Source organism: Vicia villosa, unplaced genomic scaffold (assembly GCF_029867415.1).
Source record: "Vicia villosa cultivar HV-30 ecotype Madison, WI unplaced genomic scaffold, Vvil1.0 ctg.002260F_1_1, whole genome shotgun sequence".
Taxonomy (NCBI): domain Eukaryota; kingdom Viridiplantae; phylum Streptophyta; class Magnoliopsida; order Fabales; family Fabaceae; genus Vicia; species Vicia villosa.
This window is the reverse complement of record NW_026705879.1, coordinates 237,117-263,443: the sequence shown is the minus strand read 5'-3', so window position 1 is coordinate 263,443 and position 26,327 is coordinate 237,117. Positions and strand designations below refer to the sequence as shown.

The 26,327-nt window shown below is 33.5% G+C and overlaps 3 protein-coding genes across 3 annotated transcripts; all 3 read left to right on the top strand.

Annotated features, from left to right (window-relative positions):
- Positions 1–242: 242 nt before the first annotated feature.
- Positions 243–1,905, top strand: LOC131638316 (LIM domain-containing protein PLIM2c-like). Its single transcript, XM_058908866.1, has 5 exons — positions 243–479; positions 586–685; positions 835–866; positions 1,050–1,139; positions 1,412–1,905. Exons 1-5 carry the CDS (start codon positions 345–347, stop codon positions 1,748–1,750), a joined length of 696 nt encoding a protein of 231 aa, XP_058764849.1. The 5' UTR covers positions 243–344; the 3' UTR covers positions 1,751–1,905.
- Positions 1,906–3,004: 1,099 nt separating this feature from the next.
- On the top strand, positions 3,005–3,391 carry LOC131638311 (auxin-responsive protein SAUR71-like). The gene has a single exon (XM_058908861.1). It carries the CDS (start codon positions 3,005–3,007, stop codon positions 3,389–3,391), a length of 387 nt encoding a protein of 128 aa, XP_058764844.1.
- Positions 3,392–19,461: 16,070 nt separating this feature from the next.
- LOC131638312 (uncharacterized) lies at positions 19,462–23,671 on the top strand. Its single transcript, XM_058908862.1, has 11 exons — positions 19,462–19,877; positions 19,958–20,179; positions 20,308–20,387; positions 20,517–20,630; positions 20,946–21,019; positions 21,213–21,289; positions 21,810–21,893; positions 21,978–22,070; positions 22,167–22,274; positions 22,354–22,422; positions 23,047–23,671. Exons 1-11 carry the CDS (start codon positions 19,572–19,574, stop codon positions 23,437–23,439), a joined length of 1,620 nt encoding a protein of 539 aa, XP_058764845.1. The 5' UTR covers positions 19,462–19,571; the 3' UTR covers positions 23,440–23,671.
- Positions 23,672–26,327: the final 2,656 nt, after the last annotated feature.

The following is a 26,327-nucleotide window of genomic DNA, read 5'->3' as shown; positions in this document are numbered from 1 at the left end:
AAATTTGAAATCAGTTATTTTTGTTATAAACACAATTATCATATCTATTGAAAAGGTCAGTGACCAACCTGTTTTCACTCAAAACAACAAAATTATATCCACAATTATTTTTACATCATTTCCTTAATATTGTGAGGTTACTAATCACTTTTCAATAATTCACCACTACAATCAAATCCGCTATAATCTGATATAAATTACTTTGCTTAAACATATCAAAGATCTTTATTCAATCCCTTATTTATCATCATGTGCAAGTTATGAGTCTTATTTTCTCCTATCCTTAGATCACAAGCAAGAATTACTTTGTTTTTTTGTGTCATTTTTTAGTAAGAAAGAACAAAATGTCATTCACAGGAACTCTTGATAAATGTGCAGCTTGTGATAAAACTGTTTATGTTGTTGATTTGTTGACTCTTGAAAATATACCTTACCATAAAAGTTGCTTCAAATGCAGTCACTGCAAGGGAAATCTTACGGTATATATGCTTCATTCACATTCTTCTTATGGTTGAATATATCTGAATCATAAATATGATATTATTTGTGCGTAACTGTAAAGACTAATATTTATATATTGGTCAGATGAGCACCTACTCGTCAATGGATGGTGTTCTCTACTGTAAGACACATTTTGAACAGCTTTTCAAGGAATCAGGAAATTTCAGCAAGAATTTTCAAAATGGTAATTAAGATGTAAAAACATTTTCTTGTATCATTATTTTTGTTTAGTTACAATCATGTTTGTTAAGCATAAATTGACATACACTTGTCAATTTTTGTTGATTTTGGCTAACATGTGATATGTTTTTTTTCATGGCTGAATTGTGGCAGCAAAGGCTTCTGAGAAACAAAATGAATCTATGGTATGTTCTCTATCCAACCTTAACATAAATATTACTATTTTGAGTATTGTTTTAAATTGCGATTGCGGTTACACTGCATACTTTATATATGCATTAAAATCGAAATTGTGACGCTGTTGTGAAAGCTTTAAAATTGCTTTCTACTCTTTCTAACATATCTTTCATGATGTTGTTCATTTACAGAATAGGGCTCCCACCAGAATGTCCTCTATGTTCAGTGGAACTCTAGACAAATGCTCAGTTTGCACAAAAACAGTCTATCCTTTGGAAAAGGTTTGTAACATCATCAAACTCAATTTCATTGCTAAATTCATAATTACAAACTAACACAGATAATTGAACCCAGAACCGTCTTTGAAGACATGCAAGACGGGCTACAACACAGAATCTCAATTTTTTAGAATAAAATTGTAGATAAATAGGGCTCTTAACATATATTTATTTTATCACGCTTAAACCATAGTAAACTAACACAGGGTCTCTAAAACCGTAAGACGATCCTGATTGAACCAAACTAACTATAAAACTTCTGCTTTGTGAAATAGATGTCATTGGAAGGAGAATGCTACCACAAGACTTGCTTTAGGTGTGCTCATGCAGGTTGCCCCCTTACACATTCATCCTATGCTGCCCTAGATGGTGTCCTCTATTGCAGGCACCATTTTCAACAGCTTTTCATGGAGAAAGGAAACTACAGTCATGTACTTCAAGCAGCTGCAAACAGAAAGAATGCAACTCCACCTCCTGAACCGGCCGAACCAGCTGATGGTGATGATGATGTTGAAACATCAAAGACGGCTGATGATGCTCATGAACCATCAAAGCCAGAAGAAGAAACTGAGGGAAAAAAGACAGAAGAAAAGTCCGAAACACATGAAACTTGAACTGCTTCCATTCCACCTCCTTTTGATTGAAATTCATTATCTAACATTTGTTTACAAAATAGTTTAATTAATTGTAAGGTAATTTGAGAGGTTTATTTATGTATTCAGAGAAAGAGTTGTTCAATATATATATACACAATGTATTAATTCTTTTATTCCTTTTTGTTGGAGGTTATTATTCTCCTGCAGTGATTTCACTGCCATGTAATAGTAACTTGTAAAGTAAGATAATTTTATATTCTCCATAAATTTATTTGTTTGTTAATTTCTAGTAATTCAGCTAAAACGTAAACTCTACTTGCATGCATAGTATTGGAGAATGTCGGAAGCAACATTAAACTAATGATTTGGGATCAGCAAAAGATGAGTAGAAATATGGTGTGAAACTCTCAAGAGTTTTAATCATTAGTTCATTATTGCTCTTAATACTCACTCAGACTTTCAAACAAACAAGTATTATCAAAATTGTGATTCGGCTAGGTGAGAAAGAAATTATCCTGAATGTTATGTTTTGTCTATTTGTCTGTGTGATAATACGAAGTAACCACTAGTGCAAAAATTACAATACAATTTATAAATTTACACCCATTATACTAAAAACGGGTGTAAATAAGATACAAGATGGCAAATTCGTAAATAAAGTCTCATTTTTAGTTTTGACAAGTAACCATGGACACCCTATTTTTAAAAAACGGGTGTAAATTAAAAAAATATTATAATCAAATGTTTATTACTCCTTTTTTTTTTGAATAACGGGCGTAAATAGAAAAAGTTGACACTAACATATCCTTAATTATGCCATCCGACAAATTCATTGATGGTTAAATAACTAAATATCTTGACTGAATTATTCAGCAGTTTAAATTTTAAAACACCACATTTAATAATAGGAAAATGAATTTTAAAAAAAAAACTAATTGGTCGCTAGAGTTTATCCTATAAACTCTCATGTAAAGTAGCGTCAGCTTTAAAATAGCATTAAGGTTGATAAAATTATTTAATTTAAAAAAAAATCTTAAAAATGATTTTAATATAAGTTGTTTAAGTTTAAATTATTTTCAACACGTGTATATCTATAAGTATATCTATAAAAACCACCCGTGAGAAATATATGCAAACGTGAGACAGTTGAAACTTTAGCAATCTATATATAAAGAGGACAGGAGTTTAACTCTGGCATTAGTAAACATAACAAGTTAGTAGCCTTTCTTGCTTTTCCTCTACGACGCTTTAATTGTGGTGGAATTTTTTGAGATGGATTTTGTGAAGAAGTGTAAGAGAGTATTGAGAAGCAGCAAGAGCATGCATGCAGAGGAAAGTTGCAGCGGAAGCTATTACAAATTATCTTCAGAGACAAGGCACAGAAAGCAAAAAGACAGTCACAAGAAACCACCACATGGTTGTGTTTGTGTCTATGTTGGAGATGAGAGACAGAGATTCATAATCAAGATCAACATATTCAATCACCCTTTGTTCAAACAATTTTTAGAAGATGTTGAGAATGAATATGGATATGGAAAAGATGGTCCTCTTTGGCTTCCTTGCAACGTTGACATGTTTTGTAAAACACTTGTGGAGATACAAAGTTCACCATGTCACCATTTTTATGCTATTTCTCTTTCTCCTTTCATTGAACCCTAATCACCATTTTTATGCTCTTAATTTCACCATGTCAACTCCAAATGTTTCAAATCCCAATTCCACATCCACCATGAATCATTCTTCACAACCCGAAACACCTCCACCCTCTGATTCCATCACCTCGTCACAACCCGAACCGCCACCAGCGTCTGATTCCGCCGCCAATCCATCATTTCTCGAACCATCGCCACCGTCCTATTCTACGACACTATCCGAACCACAGTCACCACCTTCGTTGTTCCATTCCTTAGATACTCAAACCCCCGAACCCTCTCGAGATATAGCGGTTCCGTATAAGATTCCAACTTTGAGTTATGCTCCTTGCCACGATTTAGCTTCAGTGCTAAACTCCTTAATTTGATTGTGCAGGAACGATGAAGCTCAACAACCTCCTTTGAGGAAAGATTCTATTCCATCTTCCAGAATAAATTCATATCGTATACAGTGGCCATGACCATCCTCCTCCACACCATACCTCAAACAGACGCACACTGCGGCTCCACTCTTGTCGTTGCGGTTTCCGTTCAATCAACCATACTCGTTGTTGTGTTGTTATTTGTTGTTATTTGTTGTTGTTGCAAGCTGTGATTGATTAATTGATGGAGAATTGATGCATAATTTTTCATTTAGCGCTATGCTCACCAAGTGTTCGGTAGAAGTTCTGAATCGAGATTCTTCTTCCTCTATTTTGTTTGAACCAAAGATATTGTTATTCTATGCCATGGTCTTCGAGCTTCTAAGGTCTGTTTCCGTGGTTTATCGATTATGGGTCCATTATTCATATTTATATTTATTATTATTCAAATTGTTACAAAATATGCAATCTGATCTCATAGACCTGTAATTGGTATATTTATTTCATTTTTTAACTCGCGTGCTACCGTTTGGTCTTAAATAGATTGGCACAGAAAAGAGAATCCTACAAAGAAAGTATTGGGCACTGGTGCTCGGATGTCCTAGACGTTCACGGGGGATGGTTACTGCTCCACTGGGTAAGGTTGTATCCATATTGACGCTTCATCACTGTTTATTAGAATTGTTCATTTGGCTAATCCTTCAAGATATTTCAATCCATCTCTAATAAATAAAGTAGTTACTTATAATAGTGTCTTCACAAATGAGAAAGTTTTGCAATGGATCTTAATTTTGTCTTAAATCTAAACTGTCTAACATTTGAAACACCTAATTGGTATTTTATCTTGGTAAATCCTATTTTAGCCTTTGTTTCCTTCGTACTTTATGTTACTTGTGGATTAGGGGAATAAGTTTAAAACTAAGTTTAAGTTTCCATAAGATGTGGCCTCATATACAAAACGATTGCAATGAACTCTCCACTATCACATGAGTGCTTAGGCCTTACAGCTACAATGTACAATAGCTCGTAGAGACTTAATCTTAATTAGCATCATGTACTAAAGTAAATGATAATTGATTTATTGAAATATAAATTGTTTCTCGGATTGTGAATAATGATGTTGTGACCCTTCATTTGGTTTCAGGTGGTGGCTGACAGCGGAAAATCTGATCGAATAACTATAGTTGACAATTCTACATTGCTATCACCCCAACATGCAATTACAGAGTACCGGGTGATTGCATCATCATCTCATGGTTGGTATTGAAGTTTACTTGAAATTTTGAGTTTTAAATCACCTTAAATTTAGAGGTTGACATTCATGATCGTCCCAATAAGTGTGAGTGAACTTGTGTTCTGGCAGTTCAGCTTATTTTTTTTCCCTTTTGCAATGGGGATTTGGTAACTTTTATCCTACATAGAATTAAGCTGATCATATCCTTTATATTTATTTGCTCATAAAAAACACATTATACATAAGAGGATTTTGTTGAATTCTCAAGAGAAACAACATTGGCCTGAGCATTTTGTTGATTTTTCCCTTTAGGTTTGTAATCGGCAGGAAATCATGTATAAGGGTGATAATGGTATACCAGCTGAAGTTTCACCTGTTGATAACGGTGATAATGGTATACCAGCTGAAGTTTCACCTGTTGTATCATCTGCATCATGCAAAAGGCCTAATATAACATAGACAGGAACTTCAGACTTCAAATGTTCTTCAGTTTCTGACAGTTCATATTCAGAATCTTACAAATGCAGTTCAGGTTATGTTGCTTCGTGCATTTCAGATAGTTCCATGGCACATGTATGTCGTTATTCCTCCCAAATAGCTGGCCAGGTCAAGGAATCCCATGACGGAATAACTTCCTCTTGTCGTTGTCAACCAATGGAATCAAATGGTTAGTTTCTTAAAATTTATGTGGTATTTTACATTGGCAGATTGCAGAGAACTTGGAGCAAAGATGTTACAAGGATTTGCGTAATGAAAGCTTTGGTTCAGTGAAAGTTATCTTGTGCATATACAGAAAATTGTTGTCGTCATGTAAGAAGCAGATGTAATAACTTCCATTAAAAGAATGGTAACACATTCATGTTGGGTGTATCAGACTATGTCTAAATACTGATATGATAAATTTACTCTGGATGAGTAATCTTACTATAATACAATGAGAAACCCTTTGTGTAACACGATTTTGTATAGATGTATAGAACTTATTTTCAATATAATGTTTCTACTCCAAGCCCGGCTCAAGCATTACCAATTAGCTCTCCTTGTTTTTTTATAATGGTTCTCCTATACGCAGTGACTTGAGTGTTATACAATACAATTTTGTTTAATTTGGTTTCCAGTTGTTAGATGCTACATTTCATTGACTGAGAAATAATATTCAAAATAAATGCTTCTGAATCTGCAGACCACTATTTGCCAGTAGTTTATTTGGGATAATTCGGACTCTTTTTGAGAAAACTCGAGCAGATGAAGTGCGGATCTTTGGTTGCAATACTCTTGTAGATTTTATTAATTTTCAGGTATGTAGTCATACAGTCTTTTTTATTTCAGTTTTAAAAACTTATAGCACTGTTTATGAAAGGTTAGCACCATGTTGGTAGTAGATTCAGTGATTTCAGTTTTAAAAACTTATAGCATTGTTTATGAAAGGTTAGCACCATGTTGGTATAGATTCAGTGATTTCAGTTTTAAAAACTTATAGCACTGTTTATGAATGGTTAGCACCATGTTGGTAGTAGATTCAGTGATTTCAGTTTAACGTTATAGTCTATAATATAGGTCCTGCTACTTGATATATTATGCGCAACCATATTATGTCATGTCAGCTTTTTGAATCGTGGTAGTCACTCTTGGTCAGTCGGATTGCTAAGATGTAGATAGTTAAAGTCAACAACTTTGCTGGATTTGACTAAGCAGACTTTAGAGGTATCTAGTTGTGTGCATGCTCAATGGTTTGACTTAATAGGACTTGGACATGCCTTTCTAAGTTGTAGTTTACTTTCATAATTGACTTATATCGTTGTACACTATACTCACATGCAGTGCTCCAAGAAATGCAGCCATATATGAAGTTGAGATAGTATAGTACTTCGGTAGTACGTTTATCCTTTGATATAATTGAGAACCTTTGTAGGAGCTACCACACTGTGCAAGCTTTAATGGCATGAATTTTGCTTGTGGACTTGTAGGAGAATTGATTTTCTATAATATTTTGTTTGTAAATATTTATTTCAATGTAATTTTGGCAGTGGCGTGGAGGCTTTTGTTTTGGCTGGCTAGCTTGTCGTAATATTTGACCTCTGATATCTTGTTTGTTGTTTGTCGAACATTTATTGATATTATTAGTTATAATAATTATAAAGAAACTAAGTAGTTCAAAAACAAATTGTTTTTCTTTTAAATATTTATTTCAGGTGATTTTGGGCGCAACCATTGAGGTTCCATCTTTGCTGGATTTATCGAGATCACTCTGTGAGGGGCACTCACACGCGCGCAGGTTTGACTTAATAGGACTTGGACATGCCTTTCTAATTTTTGTTCTGGCTTAATTAACCGAGAGATTTTCATTCTAGGGAAAATCTGCTATATCAGTGGATGATACATTGAAGATCATAGCCTGAAGGTGAGTTAAATTTACATGTTACAGGAATTGATAGAAAAATAGTGATTGCCGTTTGATTTTTTTGATGATTCGATATAGTGTTTGTATGCTTCTTAACTTCTTTTGTGTATACTGTTTGATTATGTGTTATTTAGGGAACAACATAAGAAGCTGGATGCACTTAAGGTGGAACTTTATGCTTCTAAACAAGAGGGTTTTGTTTCAAAGGGCTTCAGTGAGAGCAATGGGACTTACTCTAAGAGAAGGCCTTTGTAGTCATAGGTATACTAACAAAGTTTGGCCGCCGGAAGAATAGAGATGCCATTCGCAAGGAAGAATATAATTTTTATGTGTATGATTTTATAGTACTTGAAATATTATGACTGTACATGATTTTTACTTAGTTAATATTAAAAATACTTTGACTTAGTTAAAATATGATTTTTATAAGTATGATTTTATAGTATTTGCAATATTATGACTGAAAATAAAATATAACTAAATGGTGTTTATGAAATAGGGTGTAAATAAATATAATTGTTCATTCACAAATGGCGTATTTACACCCGATTTTTACTAAAATAGGGGGTAATTAAGAACATACTTACACCCGATTTTTATTAAAATAGGGTGTAATTAAAACGTAATTAAGCCCAATTACACCCGATTTTTATTAAAATAGGGTGTAATTAAAACGTAATTAAGCCCAATTACACCCGATTTTTATTATAATAGGGTGTAATTAAAACGTAATTAAGCCCATTTACACCCGATTTTTATTAAAATAGGGTGTAATTAAAACGTAATTACGCCCAATTACACCCGATTTTTATTAAAACAGGGTGTAATTAAAAACGTAATTACGCCCAATTACACCCGATTTTATTAAAACAGGGTGTAATTAAAAACGTAATTACGCCCAATTACACCCGATTTTTGTTAAAAATAACGGGTGTAAACTCGTTAGACATTTCTCACCCTGTGGATATACACCCGATTTTTATTAAAAAAAATGGGTGTAAATTTAATAAAAAACGGGTGTAAATTAACATTTTTGTGCTAGTGAACACTACAAGACACGATACCGAGATCATGTTCATCATAATTATTCTTCTATGTAATTAAATGTTAATCGGAGAGGCTGAACTGGTGTGATGTTGCAGTGGTTCAAGGTTCCGATATGATGGAGAGGGGATGACCTACAAAGTTACCACTCCAATCGCTAAGTCATTAAGAGAGTGAGAATTGTAGCGTAAATGGAAACAAAATTCTTACATGAGATGAGAAATCATGTGTTTTTATCTTTAAATATAAGAGTTAGTTTGCACCTAAATGCGAGTGTGGTAGAACGTTGTCGTTCTAAGGAACCAGCAAATTTAAACGCTACTCTCACATGACACTGTATGGTGTTGAGGATGGTCAATACGTGCTTCTACTCTAATTAGCAATGATACTCTACCCCTACTAAGGGTACTTGATTGCCTTTCGAACTATTTTGGGTGAATCTCCATTGTTGTTGTTGGTGCTGAGTGATCGTACAATCTCTAGCTCTTTTAAAGGGGAATCAACAGACAAGGTGTTAACCGTGAAGATTTGATGCCTCCTTTATGAAAAGTTTTCATCGCGCTAAGGCGGAAAAGGAGATTTGATTGATTGAATTGTTTTTAGGTGAATACGAGCATTCAAACGACAAGCTATTACGGGTAGCATTCAAATACTTGGGAAAAAGACGAATATTACGTCCAATTAATCCTTTTTCATCCAAATCATTTACAAAATTTGTGAGGCGAATTAAGCTACAATTCCTTATTGAAAGACAAACATTCGAACGATGAGCTATTACGACTCGAATTCAAATACTCGGGGAAAAGGATGGATATTACGGCCAACTAATCATTTTTCATCCAATAAGGAACGAACTAAATTTGAATAATTATTGTGTTTTGAACGGAAGACGAATACTCGAACAACAAGCTATGACTAGCATTCTAATACTCGGGAAAAAGATGGATATTACGTCCAACCAATTCTTTTTCATCCGGTTTTATTATGAAAAGATTTTGAAATGTTTTTTTATTAAATTTGAAAAAAAGGACTTGATATTAATCAAGTGTTTGATTTGTATTTGTATTGAAAATGACTTGATTGTGAAATGGTTTTGAAAATTACCTTGATGTTGATCAAGTATTTTTTTATTTTAATTTAGAAAGATTGAATTTAATGAATTTTGGAATTTATTAAAGTTATTATTTTTTTCGTTTTTGTTAATTAAATTAATTAAAATAAGGTTTAATTGCAATTTTGGTCTCTCTATTATTCTTTTATTTGAACTTTGGTCCCTCCATTTTAAAATTCAGAATTTTAGTCCCTTTATTTTAGTTTTTTGAGGATTTTAGTCCCTCTGCAAATTCAAAGGAAATTTTTAATAACATGAGGCTCACATTGATAATGTGTCAGTGTCAATTCAATAGTGAATTGTTCAAAAAAAACTATTTTTATTTAAGATTTATGATAAACATGTCATCAATGTGAGCTCTATATCTTTAAAAATAGCCTTTAAATTTGTAGGGAGACTAAAATCCTCAAAAAACTAAATTAAAGGGACTAAAATTTCAGATTTATAAATAGGGGGATCAAAACCCAAAAAAAGAATAATAGGGGGACCAAAATTGCAATTAAACCTTAAAATAAAATAACAACAAAATTAAAATCGAAATAAAATATAAGGGTGTAAGAAGCATAATAGGAGGCATAAAACTTTTAAAAAATAAATGATGGGCTTTGAGCTCAAAAGATAAAATAAAATAAAAAAAGAGGTGTACTCTGAATTAAGGAGGTGGTGCCGACAATGTGGTGCCTGGGACAGAGAGGAAAGTCCAAATTTCTTCCTTCACACCATCAGGAGGCGTGAGGAAGAAAAACATGTGGTAAAAAGTTAAAGGGTGAATGAACATGATATGATTGATTTAAAATATGCAATGCTCATATCATTAAAATTATGATTATAAATAACAAAGTTCAAATGCAAAATAGAAAATTACAAACAAGAAACTTTTCAAAATAAAATGATAAAGACCTAGTGACTATCAGCAACAAGATGAGCTTTCTCGTCTGATCTACTGGCTTTAGGAGAGTTCCCTAGTGTCTTGGCACTCATTAGGGCATGAGTTTGGTGACCACATTAGGAGTAACATCCTTGAAAGACAATATCTTGTTGTCAATCAGATTTTGCACATTCTCTTTAAGAATTATGTAATCCTCGATTGAGTGATCTACTACCCCACTATGAAAGTCACATTTGACATTTGGATTGTACCCGTGAGTGATCTACTACCCCATTAAGGATTTTGTGGAAGAGTCGCCTATGGCTGCTGGTATAGAGGCATAATGAATGGTTGTTGCTGGTATTGTGCAGCTTCCAGGTACCGATAGTATGACATAATTGGAGGTTGCCAATGAGCTGAGGGCTAGTAAGAATTTGGATGATGAAATCCTCCACCACCAGTTGTAGCAACATTGGCCTCACCCTCTTTCTTCTTCTAGAAGTTTCCAGAGAATTTCTTTGCATTGTTGTTGGGTGATCCAACAACACTGGAAATTTTGTCGTTCTTTAATCCTTTTTAACTCGTTCTCTAATGATAACTAAATCAGCAAAGCCTAAAGATATGCTCCTAATCATCTTATCATAAAAGACAGGTTGTAACGTGTCCATGAACATGCTTGAGATCTTTCTCAGCTATTAGTGGCTCAACCTGAGCATCCAGCTCCCTCTAGCGCGGAGCATATTCTTTGAATGTTTCTTTTTCTTTTATGGTCATGGCCTTCTGTTGCCTCTGGTCAAGAGCCATATCCATATTGTATTTGTACTATTTTATGAAGGCCTCAGCCAAGTCCCTCCATGATTGGATATAGTCCCTTTTCAAGTCCATATACCACTTTAGAAACGCTCCAGTTAGGTTGTCCTGAAAGTAACAGATTAGCAACTTATCATTCTTTACATGGGTAACCATTTTGCGGAAGTTCATGGTCAGATGATCCTTTGGACAAGTATGCCCCTTGTACGTTTCGAACTCAAGGACTTTGAATTTCGCAGGAATAGTCAAGTCAGAGACCAAGCTCAGGTTCATGGTGTCAAAGCCAAGGATGTCACTTCCGTCCACAGCCATCAACCTATTTTCGTATTTGATATTTTTCTTTCACCTCATCTACCTCATTAGTCTGCTCTTGATCACCATTTTGGAAGCTATCAGCATGGTACACAAAGCGGTTATCCTTGAAGAGATTTTAAACCATAGTACGGGCAATTGGGTGTTGCTCATTGACTATTGGTATCTGCATAGCCTGCTGAGTGGATGACGCTACTCTAGATTCATTCATGAATGGTGGAGAGTAGTTGAGAGGTAGAAAAAATTTAGGCCATGAAAATTTCAACATCTGAGTAGGTTGTGGCTTTATTGAGAGAACAAAATTTTTAGAGATCATAGTGTGTTGAGGCTGATCCTCTATAGTGGTCAGTACTTGAAACATTTCCACGATCTTGGTCATAAATCCTCTGAGCTCATCGATATCCCCTCTCATATTCTCTTATCTTTGCTCAAAATTTTTCATCTTTCTTCGAGAAACACTGCGGATCTCGTAAGAATATCAGGGAATCAGCTTGCCTTGTTAATTGCTCAAATGGAAAGATTGGAGTGAGTTTTTGGTTTTTATAGAGAAGTGTGCATGCATGTCAATGAATGTGAATGTATGAATTTTGTTTTCATTTTTGAAAATGCAATGCCATGTCATGTATGGATGCATTACTGGAATGCAACACTATGCCATATGCGGGCTCGGGATGATACAAATTTCGAATCGTATATGTTTCAAACGATCCATGTACAATTTCTCATGGCAGGAGGTTTTTGATACTCAACACAAAGTGATTCTCTCAATTGGGTGGCTCTAGGGTTTCTATAAGGTTTCTAGAGTCATGAACCTTATTCGATCATATTATCGCCTAAGCAAATACTCGATAAACAATAATACTTCCAAAAAATGGGTCTACTCTAGGCGGGGTCTTAACGCCAACCTGGTTGGATATACATCCAGGGGTCGACACAACACTACCATCAACTCAACAGGATCTAGAAATAGTTATCATGGTCCCATACCTCAACTGAAAATATTATTCCCACACCGGATACTCACTAGTTAATAATAACCTCAAGAGGATCTCTTCTGAGTGAGGCTTTCACATTAACAATGCAGGACAAACGTTAGGGAGGACGGTACTACGCAATTATCATCCTAATAACCATTGGTTTAGGGTTTCACTAAAGGTCCCTAAAGTCACATAATATATTATGTCATATTATCGTCCAAGAAAATAATTGCTAGACAACAATATTTTCAAAAAGAAGGATCTACTCTATGAAGGGTCTTCGCGCCAACCTGGCTGGATATACATCTAAGGGTCGACACTATGCAACCCCCATCTTATCTTAGGTGTTTTCTCGAACTCGGGTGTAGAGCCTTTCTTCATAAAGTGCCAATAATTAGAACGTTCTAACCACGACAGATAAGAAACCATACAATGATATAAGAAAGGGAATGAAGATGCAAGTAAATAAAGCTAACAACATCACAAAATTAACTAAACTAGGGTGGACTCGCTTTAGGAAAATGTCCCCAACAAAGTTGCCAGCTGTGGTGGCGATAAAAATACTCGAGCATATCACACGCTCGAAATACAACAGAGTCACCAACAAACTTTATTTGTTCAAAAAAGGAAAAGGGAAATATTGATAAAACCCACAAACAACGACAATATGGTTATCGCAAGCAAATTAGGTTTTGGTGTCAGTTATGCAAAGGAAAAGTAAACATCACGCTAACATCTGATCATGAGTCTAACTAAATGGGTCCCATTGAGTATAACAGATGTGAGAGGTGTTAATACATTCCCCTTGCATAACTGACGGTCGTACCCTAATTTGGTTGTGATGAACATATCGTCAATCTTTTGTGGGTTTTATTGATATTTTCACTTTCCTTTGGAATAAATAAAGTTCGGTGGCGACACTATTGTATTTTGAGCGACACTCAAGTATTTTTCGCGCCACAACACTAATAAATGAAAAATGAGATTTAGTAATGACAAGTACCTTTAAAATATCAAGTCATGCGATGAGAATATGTTTTAGGTAGCTAATCCAAAAAGAAGCATTAATAATAAAGAATTCATCAAAATTAAAGTTTAAGAAGAATTATATAGAACACCCTGATCAGGATTAAAACATGAGTATTAGGACGACTATATCTAACCTCCAAAAAAGAGAAAATTAGTCATGTTTGCTCATCTTAGCTTTACAATTAAGCCTTAGAAAAAAAGAAGTTGAAAAGCATATGTTGTCGATTCCTTAGAAAACACTTTCGCCCTCGATCTTCGTTTATTTTCCGCTCTTGTTGTGTTTCTCACTCCATACTAAGATAACTAGTTAATTACACCAAGTTCTTCCAAGATATATCAAACTGGACAACCTGAACCCATATTTATAGTGGTTTGACTTGCCATTCTCACTAAGCGAGTTTTGAAACTTGCTTAGTGCCCCTAAATCTTCCTCATTAAGAAATGATAGCTTATCTGCAAGTGGTATTGGATCCCATAACCACGCTTAGAGCGCTTTTTGATTTCTTAGCGAGCTAACCTTGCTTTTCCTAGAAGTAACTTAACCTTGAAACTTTCTAACACACTATACCTTGCTTAGCACGCCTACTAGCGAGTTTTAGTGCTCGATTGAGGTTAACCAAGTCTTTTGCTGCCTATTTCTGGCTTGTTGATGTATTGTCCGTGGCTAAGCGATCCTTGATGCCTAAATGGTGTTTTGTATGTTTTTGGCATTTTCCTGGTCCTTTTTGCTTGTACTTGATAAATACAGAGTTAAAAAGTTCACACACGCACTTTATCATATTTTCATGATAAATTGGGATTTTTTTTATTGATTGCTAGTAAAATAAGTTAATAAGTGGAGACATCCAGAAATATCAGTAGTACGATATAAAAATGAATCCAAAATATCATATGAAGTGGATACATCAATAATAGAAAACTTGTTATGGTTGCTTGGAAAAATTGGCAGTCTCAAGCTCGTGGAGGTTTAGGTCTGAGGTCTTTAATCAAATTGAATGAAGCAACAGACCTTAAACTTTGTTGGGATATGATAAATAACTTAGAACCCTTAGCAATCTTGCTAACGCACAGGGTGTTGAGACCTCACAGAGTAATCAACATCACATTTACTCTTCCTTGTAGAATGGCATTAGGTGTGAGTTCATGCTGCTTAAAAGTCATTCTTATTGGTCTCTTGGAACTAGTACTTGCATTAAATTTTGGATGGACTCTTGGTGTGCTCAACCTTTTATTTTATAAACCACCTTGAAATTTCTTTTTGCTCAAGAAATCAATGTGAATTCAACTGTCTCAGAATTCATTCTTGATGACCAATGGCTTTTACCTCCAAACTAGAATGACATGTTACCATTCTTATCTCTAAAACTGCTCGAGGTTCCATTGACAGCTAATGACTCTCCGATCTGGTCTAAATCTGAGACAAGCCTGCTTAATTTCAAAGAGGCTTATTTACTTAAATCTCATTATGCCACCCATATTGAATAGGCTAAAGTTATATAACAATTATTGTTAGTATGGAAATTAATGCATCACAAGATCCCCAAGACATGCTTAACAAAAGAGGCATCTCATTGGTTTCCATGTGTAGCCTTTGTCGGAGTAATACTGAAAAACACTGCTCCTCTTTTCTTTCAGTCCAAGTTTGCAAAAACTCTCTGGTTTAGCTTGGTAGGAATATGAACATGAACAACCTTCCTTTAAATTTGGAAGATTCATGGCATTAGTGCAACAAGGGGAGGTTCAAACAACGCATATTGATCATGATAGTCATGTTCATCTTTCTCGTTATGGGAAACTAGAAACAATTTCAGACATTGAAATCACCCTCGTAGCATTAATATGTCCATCCCCATAATTATGGCATAGGTGAAGATTTCACCCAATAACTCTTCCTCAATAGCTTCAACTTCCATGTCATAATTTTTTCTTATAAAAGCTTTTCAAGTAAACCTTTATCCTTCTCGTGCTGCCGCAATTAAAGAAGTTATATTGCAACCTCCTACTCTTGGATGAATAAAGGGAAACTGAGACATAACTTTCACTCCTCATTCATCTACACCGAGATGTGGTGCAATTTTCAAGAATTACAAAGGATATTTCTTATTGGCTTTTGCAGAACAAGTTTTTAAAGGCTCATTCATCTATGGCAAATTTAATGCGCTTATGAGAACAATTGAAGTAGCTAAAAGCAAAAGTTGACACAAGATTTAGATTGAACATACTCCCTTTTGGTGGTTAAACCTTTCTCCATCCCTACCTTAGTACCTTGTCAATTAAGTAACTGGTGCTTGCATAAAATCTTCTAACACTACTAATCTTTTCATCACATATATACAAAGAATAAATAATAATTTTTTTTATCATTAGATCAATTAACGATTGATAGAGAGTGATAGAAATTTAGAATAAATAATTAAATAAGATTTTTTTATAAAAATAATTTAAATAAAATTAACTTAAATATTAGAATTAAATTTTAACTATATTTAGTATAATCATATATTTTGGGGTGTAACTACAAAAAATCAGCTTCCAATATAATGGAACCTTGGTTCTTCAAGTTTGTTACATCATCAAACTCATATATAATATGAATTATATTTATGTTATATAAATAAATGAAAAAAAATCTTTTTTATTATGGTGAACACTCGGGTACTTTTGAATTTAGTTGGGTATCGGTACCCTTATCTAGTGAAATAATGGTATTTAATGCCACATCACCTTTTTGTTTTATTTTATTTTTTTAAAAAATTATTATTTAAATCAATTTGAACTAGGGTATGTTTGAATTGGTGGAATAGGATGAGATGAAGCGGAATGGAACGGAATAAAGTTATGTTCCATCGTTTGGTTTGATTAAAAAAAGGATGGAATGAAGCGGTATCAGATGGAATGCATTACATCCCATTCTATCACTTTCCATCATTTTTTATACCCTCCAATTTGGGCGGAATAACAAAATCACTCTTCTTCATCGTGACATATTCAAATAATGGAATGACATATTTATTCCATTCCGCTCTGTTACATTCCACTCCACTTCATTCCGCTCCGTTCTTTTTTACGTATCCAAACATATCTGTTTGGTTGGGAGTAGATGGAGGGAAGGGGAAGGGAGGGGAGAGATATTTATAAATATATGTGTTTGGTTCATTTTTTATAAGGGGAGAATAGCAAAATCCCTCCTAGACTCACTTTTTACTTCCCTCCAAATTGGGAGATTTGGAGGGGAGGGATGATTCATTAATCGGAATTTTATTATTTTTCCTATTTTATCCTCAATTATTTTTTTAATTCAAAGATTGTCCTTATTGAATTATTAAAGACTAGTTTTTTCTCTGTGTTATTTCACATTTCATTTTTCTTCCATTGTGCGATTGCTATTTGTGAGTTGTTGCACTCAGGTGAATTTTTTCCTTTTTATTTTGTTAAATTTCACTTTTTGATATTATGTTGTTTTTTTATAATAATAACATACTTATATTATATATCAATTCTTATTTATAATATATAATAGTAATTAGGTTTTTTCATTATACTATAAATAATAATAACAATATGAAAAAAATATAGTATGTTTATGTTATAAATAAAGATTTTAAGTCTAATATTATTTGTCCAATTTTTTTAACATTCTAACATTATTTTATCTATTTTTAATTATAAAAATTATTTTATTGGATTAGATGAATCATCAAGATCAGACGTTGGTTTGATTTGCGTTGAAGATCTATAGTTCAACTAATGTATGTTGTTGTTACTGTTATAGTATGATTTATGAATAAACAAGTTTTTATTTGGTGAAATTTACTCAATACTATTATCATTTAGAATTATTTTTACTAAATACAAATAACAATATTTATAAGGATAAAAAGGTAATTTGATTTTAAAATTCTTCATTTTTCCTGTAAACCAAACATACATGGTGTTAAAAATCTCTCCACTCCACTCCCCTCTCCTTCTTTGAACCAAACATATATTTACTTATATTTCCTCCCTTCTCCTCCCCTCTATTAAATTCTCTCCTCTCCCATTCGTTAAACCAAAAAGATCCTAAGGGTCTGTTTGGTTCAAATGAGGGGAGGGGAGGTGAGGGAAGGGATTTTAATGGAGGGAGGGGAAAGAGAGGGGGAGGGATTTTTTTTAATTATATATATGTTTGGTTCAAACGAGGGGAGGGGAGGGATTTTGGTTAAAATTATGTTTGGTTCACGAGGGGAAGGGAGAGATTTTATTAATAATTTACTTTTCTATCCTTATAATTTTATATAAGTGATATGATATTCAAAGGTGAAAATTTCATAAATAATTTTTTGAAAATAATATTTGTAATATTAAGTGATTAAAAAGTCATAACTTACCACATAATGTTAAAAATTCAGTACACTTGATTCATATTATAATTTTTTACATAAATTAAACTATGTTTGATAACAACTTTTAATTACATAAAGTAACTTATTATTAAATATTATAAATATATATATATATATTAACAAAAAAATAGTTTAAAATATTTTATATATAATAGAATACATAATAAAGTTAATAAAAAAATATAAATAATTATAAGAATAAAAATTATAATAAAAAATTAAAATATTGCAGTGATTATAATTTTTATTAAATAAAAATTTAATTTGAAATTGAAGAATAATTATAATAAATTGATAGAAGCAATAGAGAAAAACCACAAAAAAAGAAAAGCAAAAACACAAAAGAAAACAATAATTTTAAAATAATAAAATAAAACTGAGGATATTTAAGTAAATATATCAATTTATTAAATATTAAAAGTGACATTCCCTCCCCTCCCCTCCGATTCCCCCCAGGGGAACGTAAAAAGTGTGATTTGGAGGGATTTTGCTCCCCTCCCCTCCTCTCCCCTCCTAAAAATTGAACCAAACACATTTTGTTATAAATATCCCCTCCTCTCCCCTCCATCTACCTCCAACCAAACATTACATAAAAGTTTAAAACTCATCGGTACCAAAGAATTTTTCTTTTATTATTTATTCAAATTCCACTTCTATTTTTCTCAATCTCTATCTTTGAGAACCTTGATAAACAATCCAAATCAGTGTTTTAAAAACCGGACCGGACCGGTTGAACTGGGAACCGGATAGGTAACCGGTCTGGTTCAATAGCTGGATCGGAAATGTCATCGAACCGGTGTGTACCGGCCAAGACCGATTTAAACCGCTAAAACCGAGAAAACCGACGGTTTTTCAGAACCGGCGGTTTAAATGTATTTTTTATTTTTTTATTTTAAAAAATTAAAGCGATCCTTTTAATTATTTTAATGAAAAATTAAAATAAAAAATAAAAGAAATAAAAGAAAAATAAAATAATTTTTTTTTGTAGATGCGGTTGATTTTGTTACCGATGATTGATATTGAAGAAGGAGATCCCAATATTTAAACATTTGTTTTCTTTTTTAAATTAAATTTAGTAAACAATGAAATTATTTTGTTATAAATTATTAAATTAGATTATATTGCAATTAAACTTTGTTTGCAATGATATCTTGTAATTTTGTACTATTTTATTATTTGTGATATTTATGTTTAAAATTTTAATTTAAATTATGAACTTGGGAATTTATTTTTAATATGATATTTTCATAAAATTTAAATGTTTATTATATTTTGTAGAGACTAAATAATCCGATTCAACAAATTTTATACCTATATAATTTTGTTATAACGATCGATCTATTCAACCGAATTATCCGATTTAACCCGGTTCAGACATGCGATTTGACCAATAACCCAGTGGTTCGACCAAAAAACCAGTGACTCAATATCCTCACCAATTTGATATCCGGTCCAGTTTTTAAAAAACGGTTCCAAATATGTGATTTCATCAAAATTAAGGATTAGTTACTTATCTTTTAAAATCGGTCCATATGAAATTGACCTAATTGGGGGTGAAATTAGGGTAAAAATTAGTACTTTATTGTTTACATCACCACTTTGCTTTGTTCCCCAGAAACACTTTTCTGTATTACGCCTTTCATCCACGGCCGCAACCATGGCTGCTGAAGTCGAACAGCCGCATGTAACTCAACCCAAACAGCAAGAAGTAGAACAACAAACCAAAGACGAAGTGGAACTAGAAGACGACGATGATGTCTCATTTTCTTCGGATTCGGAAATCGATGATGCTTTGGACTGGCTAGATTCAAAAGACGATGAATACGAATCAATCGACGGCACTTCCCTTACTTCATGGCGCCCAAACGCTCACGGCGGCCACCATTCTCATTCTTCCACTCTGCAGCCTCTCTCCAACCGTAACCAGAGATTCTCTCATCACATTCGTGCTTCCCCTTTAGAGGTTCCATTCTTCAAAACCCTTTTGTTTTATAGCTTTTTCATTTTTTGGTTTTGATTTGGGGTTTTGTTTCGGCGTTGCAGGAATGGGAAGGGAGAATGGATATTGGCATGTCTAACACTGTTACCACAGCGATTCGTGCAAGTGTGAGAGATATGGCCATTGGTAAAACAAGAACTACTGAGAAAGCAGACCGAGCCACCGTCGAGCAGGCAATTGATCCTAGAACGCGGATGGTTTTGTTTAAGATGATGAATAGAGGTGTGTTTCAAGATATGAATGGATGCATTTCGACTGGAAAAGAAGTATGTCATACATTTTAGTTTTGTTTTTGTGATCTTGTTGTGATTAAGGTTTTATAGCGGGACTGATGTGGGTAATGGATTCTATTTATTATGATGTTTCTGATTTTTATATTTTTATTTGATAACAGGCGAATGTTTATCATGCCACCAAATCCAATGGTGATGAACTTGCAATTAAAATATACAAAACATCTATATTGGCATTTAAGTAAGTACTATGAGTATTAAATTGTTATTACATGTTATCTGGAACGCTCAAATGTTTAGAAAAATATTATGCTGGTTACTAAAATCTTATAGATTTTACGAACTAACTTTTATGATTCGATTGATATAGGGATAGAGATAGATATGTGAAAGGAGATCGTCGGTTCATAAAAGGGTACTGTAGGAGTAATCCCAGAAAAATGGTACAAACATGGGCAGAAAAGGAAATGAGGAACCTTTTTAGGTTTGCATTTGCTCTTTTTCATCTTCTGTTGGATATGCACTTAACTGAAAACTGTTAAGATAATAATGTTGCAAAGTGTGACATCACTGAATTATGCTATCAATCAAATTAATATTAAAAGGAGAATTGAAGGAAGAAGGAAATCAAATAAATTATCCACTATTTTGCCCCAACTGTATGATATTTTTCTGTTGTTAAATAGACTCCTTTATGTATGATCCTGGGCACTTAGTTTGTTCTTTCATATTTTTCCAATTCAAAGAGTTTAATTACTTTTTTTGCCTAAGCTGTACTTTCTTTCTTCCTGGAGTGCAGGCTGAAGGCAGAAGGAATTAGGTGCCCTACTCCACATATTCTGAGGCTACATATCCTGATTATGGAATTTATTGGTACTACTTTTATGCTGCTTTTTGATACAATCTGATTGTTCAATTATAATCCAATTGTTCTCAATTGTGTTTGTTATATTGAATACCATTGCTGTAGCATATCATCTCATTCTGGTAATACATACTGCTGTTTAGACAGAAGAAATGCAAGTAGGTGTTTAACTGAACTTCTCTGGTTATTTGCTTCGTGCAGGAAAGGATGGTTGGGCTGCTCCACGTCTCAAAGACGCGGATTTATCTTTAGACAAGTTACGGGAAGGCTATGTTGAGGTGTGTCATAAAATAGTCTAGTATAGTTAGAATGGTTTAGAAGTTAACCCTGCAGCAGGTTTCTTTGATAGTATGTTGTTGGGATGCTTTAATATACGGTTCTTGTTTTGGCCTGCAGAAGCCTTTTATCTATAGAATGGTTACTAAAAGTTAGAGTTGTCAAATAGCGCTATAGCGCAACAACATAGCAGAATTTCAACAAATTGATATTGTTTGGCGATAAGCTATTTCGTACTACGTTTTGTTATAGAGCAGAAATAGTTGTGCTTTAACACTAGCCTTGTTGAATTTGAACAAACCGTTTTTCATTCTGCTATTCGCAATTGACAACACTGCATAAAGCTCGCTTGTGTGATTAAAGCAATTTGGAAGTATACACTATCTAATTGGGTATTATCATTTAAGGGTTCTTCATGAAAACACTTATCACACATTTCTTATACCTTAAAAATTCTAAAGATGTTGAGGTTTATTCTGTTATGGCAATTTTGGAGGCTGACATTATGAGCATGTGTTTCAGATAATTGTTGCAATGCGGACATTATATCAGAAGTGCAAATTGGTGCATGGTGACCTCAGTGAATATAATATACTTTATTATGAGGTGAATACTCCTTTGGGTATTTATATTTTAGTGAGTAAATGTCTCTCTGTAAATAGTTTTACTTATTTATTCTTTATTTACCAGGGTCACTTGTATATTATTGATGTTTCTCAATCGGTCGACCTTGACCATCCTCTTGCTAATGATTTTCTGCGTGAAGACTGCACTCACGTATCTGTAAGTTCTCCTAGGCACTTACTGTAAATTACATATCTCTTGTGTTGCATGGCTAATAAGGACAAAAGTGTGATTAAGTTCTTGTTTTACTTTTAGGATTTCTTTAAGAAACACGGTGTAGGTGTCATGACAGTAGAAGAGCTGTTAAATTTTGTTAAAGATGCATCCATTGCTGATGATGCAGTGGATAGTTATTTGGAAGAGGTATTTGTCATTAGTTTGTCACTGTTTATATCCTCTGATCAACTTCAAACATATTTTTACCGTCTTCAACATTTTCCAGGTGCAACAAAAAATTTTGGCCAGAGATGTATCTATAGAGGATGAAACAGTAGACCTTGTACTTGCTAAGGTAACTTCCCATATCAAATTATTATTTGTTTGAATGTGTGTGAATATGAAGGGGAGTGCAAGAAAATGAAGAAAAGACTGAAGTAAGAAATTTAGGGAGTATAATCTTTAGATATTTGTATTTGTTAATGATAAAGATTTAGATATGGAAGCTTATTTATACTATAAGAAGCTTTTAGAGGGTATACTAGAAAAAGATCTAACTTATTTGTTAGTGTAAAACTGTCCCGGTTATCAAAACAAGACAATGCTCATGCCTTTCCGCCTTCTTTGATCCCATGATCATACTGGGAAGGCCACGATCCCACCTGCTGACAATCCCATGTGTAATGCAGCAGGGAGTTAGGATATCGACTCGTGTAATTGTGCAATCCTCTGATCACGTCAAAATTGAGATTTTAATAACATTGACTCGTTGAGTATAAGCGGAACAACTATTCTAACACTTCAATTTACAAGTGATTCTAAATCTAACTATTCCCATTTAATAACATTGACTCGATAATTATATTTCAGTTGTATTTTGAAGAACTAAAAGCACATGTCATATTGGTCTATTTACTATTCAGCACATTGATTTTTCTCTCCATTCTGACACGTTTAGCTTCTGAAACTCTTGTTACAGTCTGACATTCTAAAGAAACTAGATGATGTTAAGATTGCGGAGGAGGATGTACGACATATAACAGAGCCTTCCCTGCAAAATGACCAGCAAAAGCAGAAGTCAAATACTATAGAAGACTCGCATGCCATCTCTGACGTTAAATCTAACCTCTTCGTAAGTGATGCCGAGTCTCAATCCGGTGAGGAGGAAGATAACATAAGCAATTCTGAAGAGATTTCATCTTCTGAAAGTGATTCAGATACTCCTTTAGAGAAGAAAGCAGCTAGAAAAGAAGCTAGGAAAGAAAATAAAAAGAAGGTGAAAGAGGAGAAAAGAGAAGCAAGGAAAACTAAAGTCCCCAAGGCTGTGAAGAAAAGAAAGAAAAAACTGTCTAAAGCCCCCAAGACCAGATAGACTATAGTGATTTGTAATGGCTACATGAGTGTAGGTTTTGTATTTTTCTAGATAAAAGTTACTATAATACAGCCAAAGATTATCCAAAATAGTAATTTTGTTTTCTCACCATATATTAGGAGAGGTTAGAATTAATTTTATGAATCTTTCGATTATGGTGTTTTTCAATTTTTTATGTGGATACTGGATGTTGATTTTAGGGTTTAGGTTTTTCAATTTTCTGTTTGAACAATGTGCAAGTTTTGTGAGAAGAAAACAAAAACAAGTGTAGCTTGAGAAAATCTCTCATATTTCTTTGCCATTAGATCCTTATAAAACCCGTGATTATATCATCATGTTACTTCTTCCACAGCTCTCTCTTTACACCTCTTTCAAATTATACCGTTACCATCCATATTGCATTTGACTAGGGGTGTTCATTGGTTCAGGTAAATCTGAATCAAATCAGAATCTGAACCAAATCATAGTGTTTGGGTTGACATTTTTTTAGTTCGGGCGAAAATCGAACCAAACCAAATAAATCTAATGACAATTGGTTCGGGCATCAAATTTTCAAATTTTCACTTGCAAGTCCAACCCAAACGAACCAGCATGTGGACATTGTTAGTGTAATGTGGTAACTGAACATAGAGCTATGAAACACACATTATCATATTAACTCAAGTGAATAGTTATAGATTACAAAGTCTTTATGTTAGATATTTTTGAATCTATTAGAGAAAAATTGCTAATCGAATATTTTCAATTGAATACTATTAAATTCTATATTTTTTGTATCATTATAAAAAATTAATTTATGCAAACAAGTTATTTTTTAAAAATATTTTTGCATTTTTTATCTACCCGATCAACCTAACCCAACCCGTTGTATCTCGATTCGGTTTGGACTTTATCGCAAAATTTGCAAATCCAATCCAAACCAATCCATTTAATTTTAATTAAATTAGGTATTAAATTTTCTCAAAACCGAACCAAACCGGCCCGCGAACACTCCGACATTTGACTATTTTATACCTATTAAAAAATATGTTAAATAAAATAAAGAGACGGGTCATTATATAAAAAATCACTCTTTTTAATTTTTGGTGTATTTTAAATATTATAAATGTAAAGTGAGAGGAGAAAATGAAGTTTAAAGAGATGCAAAAAAAAGTATTAGTTAATGAATTGTTTTTCAACATGCAATTTTTATTTATGTGCTCTTGAACTTTTAACTTAACGTTGATGATCATAAAGAGATACCTGCAAGATTAACAATTCAATGCTTTAACCAGTATTTGAGAGAGGTGAAATTATACAAGTGTGCATAAGAATAATATTTGGGCATGAATGTAAAAGCTGCCCCAAGTGAACTAATTTGGATTGTGGAGAGTCGTCATATGAATCTCAATGATCGAGATTAGAGTGGTGGCATGCTCGAGTGTAATGCTCAATAATGAAGGTACACTAGTCCTTCAGTCAATGGAGCACTTTAGTTGGATTGAGTTGCATAGTTAAATTGTTCTTATTAGGCCTTTGGCTAACCTGAAACAATTGACCCAAAAGTCCTTAATATCAGGAATGTAGTGAGAAATGTTCATGCTAAAGTGTTTGAGTATGGTTCAAGCATGAGTTTCATTGAGGAGGTAAACCAATTAAGAGAATGTCCTCAAGAAGAGAGGGAGCTCCATTATGATGTTGAATGAGAGTAGTTGGCATTAGGAATATTTGCATTTAATGGCCATCATGTCTCCGAAATGTTGCCTTAAGGAAGATCAATACATATCCTTAGACGCCTAGGGCAGAGAAGTGACGCGTTTAGGACACTTGAGTTTTGTTATAGAATCGAGGCTTCATCCTGACCATACCATAGGTCGTGGCTTTTGATTTTTCAATGACTCCTTGTCATTAATCTTGGTGCTCTTTATGTCTATAAATAGCGAAACTATTGTTGGTTTTCTCTTTTTCGGCTTCTTTCATCTTTGAGCAAAATCAACTCTCTTCCTCTTCATATGACTCCTTGATCTTTGTTGAAACTTTATGGGTTCAAGGGGGGCTTGAAAAGACCTCCTTTAAAAATTTGACCGATTAAAAAATGTTTATTTCTTAAAAACATAGTTTGAAAAATATTTGTACGGCGAAAATAGCACGTACAAAATTATATGCTTTTTAGACGGAATATACACAACACTCAATCAGAACACAAAATAGAAAGTGGATGAAACGAATACCCAAACAATTAATATGTTTATTGAATTACATTCGAGTTACACAAGTTGTGTAAAACAAATATTTTCAATATAATAAGAAATCGAATATTATAGTATACAAATTTAATCAACAACAAGAGCGTCTCAATCTCACAAAACCTAAAATTATCAACGAAATTGCTATTAATGCAATAAATCCTAACCACATGTGATTCTAAGAAAATAACAAACCTAAACATGTAAACTATACATAAAATTAAAAAGATATGGATAAAGATTGCATCAGGATTTATACTAGATCAACGCGTTCGTCCTTGCTTTGTGCCTAATTCAGCCTGAAATGGGTGTCCATTGAAAATTTGTTCTTCCATTATGATTTGGATAAATTTACACAGATTTATTTTGTATAATCAAAATTCTAATAATGTCGGGAAAAAACTTTGATATGAATCCTCTTTGACTTGTAAACAATATTTGACACTGAGCTCTTGCAAAATATTCACTCGACTTCGTCTTAAATCTTCGAGATCAAAGAATGTTGCTCCAAGTCCCCATTCTATAGAAAGTTTACTCGATCCTACTAGTATCTTGAGCTTTGGATTGTTTGAAGATGAGAAAAACTCCAACTTTATCTGTAGGATTCCACACAGATCTACCAAAGTAATCTTGGAGAGAAGAACCTCCTTATTTTCCACTCAA